The 10,442-nt window shown below is 38.0% G+C and overlaps 1 protein-coding gene across 3 annotated transcripts in view; it reads right to left on the bottom strand.

The window, feature by feature from the left end:
• Window positions 1-219: 219 nt before the first annotated feature.
• Window positions 220-10,442, bottom strand: part of POLL (DNA polymerase lambda) — a 14,410-nt gene continuing 4,187 nt past the window's right edge. For 2 of the 3 annotated variants that reach the window (XM_039331184.1, XM_039331185.1), the window contains exons 3-10: window positions 10,127-10,421; window positions 8,186-8,327; window positions 6,302-6,610; window positions 5,650-5,823; window positions 4,881-5,009; window positions 3,663-3,719; window positions 1,370-1,538; window positions 220-1,018 (exon numbers count right to left, since the gene is read on the bottom strand). In XM_039331184.1, the coding sequence (XP_039187118.1) occupies window positions 654-1,018; window positions 1,370-1,538; window positions 3,663-3,719; window positions 4,881-5,009; window positions 5,650-5,823; window positions 6,302-6,610; window positions 8,186-8,327; window positions 10,127-10,421 (1,640 nt within the window). In that variant the 3' untranslated portion in view covers window positions 220-653. The remainder of the gene's footprint in view (window positions 1,019-1,369; window positions 1,539-3,662; window positions 3,720-4,880; window positions 5,010-5,649; window positions 5,824-6,301; window positions 6,611-8,185; window positions 8,328-10,126; window positions 10,422-10,442) is intronic. The other variant, XM_039331186.1, reaches the window with a different exon arrangement.

Genomic DNA, 10,442 nt, shown 5'->3' with positions numbered 1-10,442 from the left:
ATGTTGCTAGGAGAGAAATTTGTTAAGTGGGCTTTGTCCCATTTTATGACTTTTCTTGCCACATTTGTTAAGTGAATCACTGCAGTTCTTAGTCACATAGCTGTTAAGTGAATCTGGTTTCTCCATTGACTTTGCTTGTCAAAAGGTCGCAAAAGATGATTACATGATCCTGGGACACTGCAACCATCACAAATACGCATCAGTTGCTCCAGCGTCTGAATTTTGATCAGGTGACCATGGGGATGCTGCAATGGTCATAAGTGTGAAAAACGATCATAAGTCACTTTTTTCAATGCCATTGTAACTTTGAACAGTCACTAAAAGAACTGTTGTAAGTCAAGGTCTCCCTGTAATTGCTTTTTTAATGTGCAAAAAAGATTTACAATAGCAGTCTCTCATTCTTGGAATTGCTAACTGAATGAGCTGATTTGTCCATAGTTTTTTCCTCTCACTGAAATCTTTCAAAGCTAATAAAAGACTTTAAAGATCTTGGAATTTTCACAATGAGGAAAAATTATAAGCTGCTCACCAAGTCCTTTGGTTTGCAAATATACCTCAAGGAAAACAAGCAAAGGACATATGGTATGTTTGAAAATCTTATGCAAGTCCCCATATCTCCCTGAAGCTAACTGGGACTACTTCTTTTCTTGTCTTTACCAGTCCCTCTCATGTGGCTCCCGGTAAGGCAACCCCAGATGTGCAAACACATCCTTTTCAGTAGGCGTGGACAGGACAATCCCAGATCCGGTTTTGAGGCCCTCTGGTCCTCGCACTACACCACTGCAGAGGGCGTGCTCTGACAGGCTCATGCCTTTAGTCCTGGCCAGGGCTCGCATGGAGCGGTTGAAGTGGGCTGAGCCTGTGAAATACAACAAAGCACAGGCAAACTCTCTGTAGGGGACCACAATGATGTCAAGGCGTCTGTGGTGCCTGTCTGGGCCTGGCAAACGGCAGACTCCGAGGTACTTCTGCTGGATGCCATTGTCTTCCTGTTTCACCAAGTCATCCGTGAGAAAGCCTGAGCGGAAAGCACAATATGTGAGACAAATACTGTCATATTATTGGAAAAAATCGAGAAGTAAATTGACACCAAGAGCTACCTTCTTACTTATATCTGTCTCAGGTCTTGCCTGAGGACTCAGATCAGTGTCCAAGAAAGAAAGAGAAAAGCTTTTCCCAGTATAGCAGCAATTACAGGTCTACAGTAGTCAGCTTTAGAAAAAAGGGCCAAGATCAACTCAAGCTAACAAAACTAGGCCTCTTCTGTATTCCTACTTATGTTTCTTTAAATAGTTCTCAAGGTGGATACATTCAGGAATATGATTCTGAACACCCACCCCCACCACAGAACCAGCTGATATTCTCATACCACTTTTATGAAGAACGTTGAGCAGTTTGCTGAATACTCCTTGGTGGGAGTGTCCATCAGGATGAGTCACCAGTACATCCACATCTCCACAAGTAGATTTTCCACGCCGGAAAGAGCCACATGCTATACACACTAGTTCAGATATAATAGACTGAGCTGCTTTTCTAACCTTAAAGAGACAGATCAGAGAAATTAACTGCTCTCAAATACCACTTACTGAAATACCAACAATTCTCAACTTATAAAGGAGAGTATTTGAAGCTCAGAGTTGAAATGAGGGGCCCTTAGTGCTTTCTGGGCTTGATTGTTTTCTTGCAGATGTTTCATTTCCTGAACTAGGTAAAATCATCAGTGCTAGTGATGCTAGCTAGCATCACATGCTATCACTAGAAAACAACCAAGCTCAGAAACCACCAAGGATCCCTCAGTCCTCAACTTACAACCACAATTGAGACCAAAGCTTCACTAAGGGAAATAAAGGAGTCACTGACAATTTTATGAATTTTTTGCTGCAGTCATTAAGCAGGTCACATGGTTGTTAAAGGAATCTGGATTCTCCCAATGACTTTGCTTGTTGGAAACTACCTGGGAAAGTCACAAATTGTGATCATGTGACCCCAGGATACATTAACCATTGTAAATACATGCCAGTTGCCAAGTGCCGAAATTTTAATCACACAACCGTGGGGACATGTGATGATAAGTGCAAGGACCAGTAATAAGTCACTTTTTTTAGCACCCTCATAACTTCAAACAGTTGTTAAAGAAATGGTTGTAAGTCAAGGAATACCTGTAATTCAATTGCCTAGCATCTCATTTGCTTGCGATGCATAAGAAATAAAACAAACTGAAAAGTAAGTCTAACCATAATCCAAATATTTTCTAATGAACATTAAAGTAACATCATGGAAATAAAGGGAAATTCCATTAGATTTATTCTGTTTCTCTTAGAATACAGGGAGAGGTAAAGAGTATAGACAGGGCACTGGAGCCCTGCCTCTTAATCATGGAAAATTCTACAGGGGCTCATTCATTCATTATAAATTTTCTATGTGCACAAAATTCAGAAATGACATATAAGTTATGGAATAACAAAACATATACATCTATTACAAAATGTTGCTGTTCTTTAGGTAAACTCACGACAGTCCTTCCATTCCTTAAGAGTTATGCTATATAACTGGGAAAATAAAATTCTATGAAATGCCTATGATGCAAATGAGAATAAAGTTGGAATGGAGGTAGGCATTTTTAAAAGTTATTCTTTGATAGAAGAGCTAGTATGCAAGACATACAGAGAAGGCTCCACACTGAAAAGGATTCAATTTGGCCTTGCCTGAGATGGGCTGATTCTCCTGCTATAGGTCTGCATCTCTTACTTCGATATCATGTATGGGACCTTAATCACAAGAAACTGACTGTTCTTTCAGAACTGCAGTTAAATATCAAGAAGTGGAACTACCAGTCCAATAAGTGTATGCCCAGTGATAAGTTCCCTGTCAGCCACTTTCCTTCACTGTCTTTATTAAAGCATCATTTGAAGGTAATTTCGGTATGCAGGATTATCAGTATTATGATGCCAATCATCCATTTTACCAAACAAAGACATAGCTACGGGTTCAGAACATTGGGAGTGTGTGTGTGGGGGGGGGGGAAATCAGTTTAGAGGATGAGTGCCCCTTGTCAGTCTCTGGGATCATCCTTCATTAGTGAGGAATAAACCCATTAACCTTTGCCCTGCAACATTTGGAATCACCTTCATGGCTTTTCTAATGCAGATCTGCCCCCTCTGCATCCCCAATTAAGTTTTCTTGAAAGCAGCAAACCCCATACTGCACCTTGGATCTTCGACAGACAGCAGCTAATCCCCTCTTTCTCTTGTCTCTTCCCTGAGGTAGGCAAGAGAAGGGTAATCCCATCAATCCACAATAGGCCCATTCCCAAGGGCGGAGGCTCCCCAAAGAACTTTAATCCTATGTAAGGGGTGATGCCCTACCTGGCAACTATGCATTCTTTAGGGGCAGGCACTGTGACTGAGTGACAGCGTCATGCTGCCCAGTGCTGCCATGGCAATTCCACTGTACAAGAGGAACAATGAAAAGGGTTTTTATGTGGCTTAGATCTCTGAATTTAAAGAGCTGCATTAATATATAAACCTGAGGTGTGGTCCAGCCCAAACATATAAAGACAAGGGGGAAAGCATTGGGACTAGAAGAGTGCAAAGCACTGTTTCCTTGCCAAGAGAGCAAAGAGAGAAAGTCACGGATGTTTTTGTCATCATCCTACCACTTACCTGAGAATTATTTAGAGAAGGATTGGCATAACATATTGGGAATCTATTAAAGACTTCCTAAGTGGAAAAATTAAAGCAGAAATGATGTTGGTAAACTAAATTGATTTTAGGCCAGGTACAAAGATTTGCAGAGCATAGAAATAAAAATATATTAACACGGATGGAGGTTTTAATTTTTTACTTAGTCAGTTGTAAGGAACTCCAACTTTCTAAAAAGGAAATCTTCAATTTCTGCAGTAAATGTGCCTAAAAAGGGAAATTGATTTCTGATAGACAGAAGTATGGATGTGATTAGAGCCATGTTTCTTTGCTTTTGTGCAAATATGAAGAGAGAGAGAGAGAGAGAGAGAGAGAGAGAGAGAGAGAGAGAGAGAGAGAGAGAGAGCGCATGGCTTCAAATAAGACGTTTCATTAAGAGTCATGGCTTGGGTGGCTGGTATATAAAAGGAAGTTAAGTTAAGCCAGTCTTCCTCAGCTTGTGCTATTTGAAAGTAGAAAAAAAATGTGCTCTCCAGTTGTGAAAGAACATGAGGTCATAAAGACTTAGGTGGTGCTTTTTTCTATGACAGTCACATTAAATAAGACAAGAGTGAGAAATCAACTCCAAAGGAAGGCTAAAACTACTTTTACTGAGATTAGCTATAATAACTGAGCCTTGAAAGTCTGGGTTGTACATCCTCCCCCTTTGTACACTCCTATGAATCAATGAGGTGCCTGCCTGAGTCACTTCCAAATGTTATCTTACTTTGGATTTAAAAAAAAAAATCACTCCATTTTGCCTTGGTAACAGTTCCTGATATTTTCATCAAAGTCATCTGCCTTATTATCTACACTCTAATAAAGAAGTGTCCATTTTGATAAGCTGCTCTAAGGCAGGTATACTTGGGGTGGCACCTTGCCTCTTTGCAGGGCAAGGTGACTCCCATTTTAGCATCTGAAATAGTAAACTAAAGAGGGGAATGCCCCAAAAATATCTACGCGAAAGATGGGTGGGATCAACATAGAAAATATGTTAGTGTTTAAGTAAATGGTACCTCTAATATGGTATTCTTTTGGAAAATATTTTGGGGGGGGGTTTATTTGGCAAGCTGCCAAATGGAAAAAAAAATATGAGTCATCAACAAAACCAAGACCAAATAGCCTTATGATTAAAATCTGGTGAAAAATAGCATATGATTTTCTGTCAACATCTTGCTATAGTTTAAACAAGGTACCCACAGTCTGTTCAATTTCAGCAGCTTCCTGCCTTGGCATGCGCTCCAAGAAGTCCTCATAATACTTAAGGCCGATAGCTTGCTGGCTGGTGAGAGAGGCCCTAGTGCGGATGTCATGCAGAGTGCGAAAACCCTGGGTAGAACACATAACAGAAATATAGGAATTTTGTTTTCAGTAATCCTTAATAGGTGATATCATAGAAACTAGAACTGATGTGGTGTAATTGGAATGACAACACACAATGTGCTGTTTGCGATATTTCCTAATTTCCCCCTGCAGATCACATACAATGCTGAGAAGGTATCATATTTTTTTCATGAACCGAAACTCAAAATGTGTGAGCATTCATTTACACGGACACACACACACACACCACACACACACACACACACACACACCACACACACACACACACCACACACACACACACACACATACAAAGGTCATGGTGTTGCTACTGGAAAACACCATAGTGATTTCGAATGAATCTGATGCTTTTGCATAAACTGTTGCAACTGGTAATAAAGGAAAAAGATTGATACAAATAAAGTTAACGTATCTTTATATACACTATAAAGTAGGAAGAGAGGACACTAGCATTATGTGTCCAATATAGATAATATAAAATCTCCAGAGGAAGTCCCCTGAATAAATCATAACTAAAAAGTAGCAATACAAATATAAACTCATATGCCTTGCAGCAAAGATTAAACATGAACAAATAGAAGGCAATGACCACAGAATAATTGCTACATAGAGGATAGAGAATTACCTGCTGGTACCACATCTGGCTAGTCTTTACTCCTGCTCCCCATATATTGGAAAATAATTCTAGCACGGAGACACTGTCACTGATGTGGTCAAGTTTTCGAAGGTGCCCACTCTCCAGGATTTCTACAATCTTTTCTGCCATCTGTTTTCCAATTCCAGGAATCTTACAGGCTTCCTGAAAGAACAATGAAACTAGTTCAAAGCAAAGCTCAAACATTGATTTACTCTGAGTATTTTAGGTATGCTGTGTTTCATTATCCCTAGTGCATACCTAACTTGCTAATATGGACCCCATCCTAAAAAACTATGATTAGTATTTAGAAAACTATGCAAGCTTTATAAACACACCCTTGTATCTTTTACTTTTGGCCTACCGATCTGCAGCATAATCATGTTAAAAGTTTACATTGTAGAATTAGTAAAATACTTTCCAAAAAGCAGGATGGAATAATAGAGATATGTAAGTAGGATGCAGGCCTCAGCTGTTTGAAATTACTCGTCTATATAGCATTAAAGAGAACACAAATTGGAACTTTTCCTGCAAAAAACAAACAAATAAACAAAAATACTAAGGCAGAAAGGTACAGATACCTTGGAGAAAGTAGGTATGTGACAGAAAAACAGGCATGCTTAGTAAGCTTTGTCTTATTTACCTGAAATGATGTAACAGGTTTATGATAACTCTTGAGCGCATTAATAGCTTTCGAGTAGCTTAGACCCCTCCACTTGTCTCCTTGGACAGAGTAGGCTTTAGCCAGCACTTCCAGCTTCTCTGTAATGTACTGATTATGATTAGTTTTCTTGCTTTCAGAAGACTGAGCGCAAACCCACTTGCCAGGGAAAATGCCCGCTGATGAGCCTTCTGACGAAGTGTTCAGGTCCTGACCTGACCTCAGTGCCTTCAGTTCTTGCAGAGTGACAACAGCTTTGTCCTCTTCAATTTCTTCATCACCTAACATGCTCTTTGAGATACACAGAACAAGCAGAAGAGGGAGCAATGAAATTGAGTGATCATTTATCCAATCACAGAATATGAGCTCATTCTGCCACAATATATAGACATTGTAAAGTATGGGACACAATTCTTCATTTTCTTTGTTTCTTTTGTAATATTTGTATTGCTTTTATCTTGTTAAAATTTCTTCAATAAAAATTATATTAAAGAAATAAAAATAAAATACAGAGCAGAATTAAGGCCCATGAGAAATAATCACAGAAACCCAGAGTCAAAGCAAATATCAATTGAACTAACAGTTTCATATCTACAATTTATGTTCCTAGTAATGGTGATCAAGAACTAGGAAGTACAGATGGCAAAATATCTGGGATGACCAAAATACAATTGATTGTCACGGTAAATGTGTTCTATATTTAAAGCATGGTAAAAAGTAATAATGAATATTTTGTTCCACGTTTTACAGTTAGTAGGTATTTGCCACCTCCACATTCTATAGCCGTAAGAAGGAACCAAAGTTCCATATACGATACCTAGGAAGCTCAGAACAGAAAAATATTGAACAGTTTTTACTTTTTATTCAGTGAAGTTCAGATACCGTATCAAAGTCTTTAGGAAATTTACAAAATGCAACCAGAATATTCTGAAATTATGTTGTAAGCCACCCAGAGTCATTGGATATGAGATAGGTGACAAATAAATTTCATTCATAAATAAATAAGGCAAAAAAAGGCAAAATGTAAACCAATATACTTTGAATGGAGAACTGCATGATAACAGAATTTACTACATATTATTTTTTCTATTTTCTTATAATTCTCTGAAAAACAAACATAAATAAAAGACACATGCTTTATAAGCCTAGGTTTACTAAGGATGCTTTGATTTTTATTCAGTTTGTTTATTTAAATATTTAAATTTTAAAATGTATAAATAAAAAAAAACACCTTTGGATTTTTTTTTTTAAAGTATAAACTGGGCAATTTGTTTTCACAATTTCAAACAGTAAGGTGTTTCCAAATCTTAGATAAGAGTTTGGCATTGGCTAACTTTAACAGAAAATCTCTGACTTAGCCTAAAAATGTGTAATTAGGCTCACCTGTGTAGCTTCCTGTTGATCCTAGAAATTTACAAGTAGCCCTCATTTAATGACCAAAATTGGGACCAGAATCTCAGCCACTAAGTAAAGTGGTTGTTACGTGAGATGCCTACACAACCACTTCACTCAGTGACCACAATCCTGGCACTCGCAGTGCAATCATTAAGCAATTGCATAGTAGTTACACAAAGGGATTCCCAGGAAACAAGAGGCAGGAAGAGAAGGATTTTAGCACAGAGGAGCTCTTCAGGCACAGAGAGCCCCATGCCTGTGGAGCTCATAGATTGCAAATGGTAATCACAAAATTGCACTGCACTTGATTACTGATCGTAAGTGTAAATAGGTTGCCCAGCACCCAGTTTAGGAGGCACATAACGTTTTATAAGGGCCAGAAGTGCCCTTCTAAAATATTTAAAGCACCCTTTCCAAAACTGTCATAACTTCAAACAATTATTACGCAACTGTTCATAAGTCAAAGACTACCTGTACAGTATCACAGAAAGAGCTGATCTCGGTGTTTGATTCTTCTTTTAGTTCCATAACTGTGTTCTCTGCTTTGGGGTGAACCTTATCCTCATCTTGTAATGGTGACTGTTCCATTGAAAAGCCTGTCTCATCCAGATATCTGCCAAGAATTAACAAACAACAAATAATTGGATTTGGGGCATTTCTCTTATCAGCTAAAGGCAGATGAAGAATAATATAAAACAGGGCTAGGAAATTCATTTGATATATACTCTTCTGAAAGATGTGGGGGGGGGTCAGAGTTTGCTTTAGTGAAGAGTCTATTCTGGTTTCCAAATGTTTGCTGTTTATATTAAACAGGCACATACTGGAACAAAAAGATTATCACATGTACTTACATTCTATTAGTCACACACTGGTTTTACAGAACCAATTCTAAGATTTCTGCTGTATTTTTTGGTCTCCTAAACATACCATTGGCTTCTCTTGCAATGCCACACTGTGTTCATCACTGCAGTCATATATTAGTATGATTCAGTGAAAAGGTTTAGGCATTCTTGTCAAATTATAAAATTCCAATGAATTCAGAAAGTAACAGAAGTGAAACATATTTTCTGAAAATGTGAATATTTACTTATTATTTATGTGCAGTTATTTATAGATTCAAAATAAGAAAACAGTGAATTTGGCCAAAGAAAAAAATAGGTGTCCTTTCTTTTAATATTTTATATCATATCCTTTGGCTAGAATTATAGCTTACAAATATTTTCCTGTAGCTAAGCTGTTTTATTCTCGTTTGGGAATTTTCTTCCCATTCTTTCCTGTAGTTCTAGTTTCTTCTAGTTCAGAAATATTCTTAATCTCTTGCACATGGTGTACATTTGAGATTTCTCACACATATTCAATAATATTCACCTTCGTGGAATATGGAGCCCATTTCCAACAAATCAATAGAGAAATCAAATATGTACTTAATAAGAAAGACATATTTGATTCAGAGCATGTTTTGGACTGCTGTTTTGTTAAAATATCAAATTACACTTCAGCTTAATTTTTTTTTTAAACTCCTGACTGCTTTCAGGTAGATGTTAAACAGCAGAGGAGAAGACAGAATCCCATGGAACACCGCATGTGAATGATCTACATTTGAGCAGCAATGTCCCCACATCATCGTCTGGGTCATTCTAAGAGGAAGAATTGGAATCACTGCAAAACAGTGCTCCCAAGGCTCAGCCTTGCCATATAACCCATTGATATGAAGGATACTATGATCAATGCTATAGAAGCTACTGAGAGGTCCAAGAGAAATAGCAGTTACATTCCATTCCATATGGAGGTAGTTCTCGACTTATGACCACAACTGAGCCCAAAATTTCTGTTGCTGAGCAAGACCTTTGTTAAGTGAGTTTTTCCCCATTTTACAAACTTTCTTGCCAGAGTTATTAAATGAACCACTGCAGTTGTTAAGTTGCTAAGTGAATCTGGCTTCCCCATTGACTTTGCTTCTCCTGGAATACTACAACCATCATAAATATGAGACAGTTGCCAGGTGTCAGAATTTTGATCCTCATGACCATGGGGATGCTACAACGGTTATAAGTGTGAAAAATGGTCATAACTTATTTTTTCAATGCCATTATAACTTCTAATGGTCACTAAACGAACTGTTGTAAGTCGAGAGCTACCTATAGTTTCTTCTTAGCTCATCTACTACAGTAACCAAAATAGGTCCAGTGTTATTTCCCGGATGAAATATCCAGTAAAGTCAGCATCCAAATCATCAAGGCCACCACTTTCACAGACGGTTTATCAAGAAATAGGATATTTGAGACTGTCTGATGGTTTTATTAAAAATATTGAATAAAGTTCTTTTTTCTATTGCATTTTGAAGATGAATTATCAGTTTTGCATAAACCTTCCTCATTCAAATTGGATAAAGAATTTAAAAGAGAGACCTACTTCTCTGGGATGATGAGTCTATAGTCAGTAGTGTTCAAGATCTTCTGTACTGTAATACAAGAACTCAGCCATGATGCCTTAACCAGTTGCAAATCCTGAGGTAACTTTTTGAGTTTAAGGAGCCGAAAAGCCCTATCAAAATCCATGTCTTCATCCACTATTACATGTGTCACATCTGAGGAAAGCTGGCTGCAGATATGTCCTCCGTTGTGAATAATCTGCTTACAGAAGATCTCAGCTCTGGCCTGGCCAATTCCTGCTTGCAACACATAAGCTGTGATTGGCTCCAACCACCCTGGTAAAAATACCATAGAGA

This window comes from Crotalus tigris, unplaced genomic scaffold, assembly GCF_016545835.1.
Source record: "Crotalus tigris isolate CLP2741 ecotype Arizona unplaced genomic scaffold, ASM1654583v1 scf7180000024434.2432810, whole genome shotgun sequence".
In the NCBI taxonomy this organism is placed as follows: Eukaryota; Metazoa; Chordata; class Lepidosauria; order Squamata; family Viperidae; genus Crotalus; species Crotalus tigris.
The sequence above is the reverse complement of the archived record's forward strand: the minus strand, read 5'-3'. Positions and strand labels throughout refer to the sequence as shown.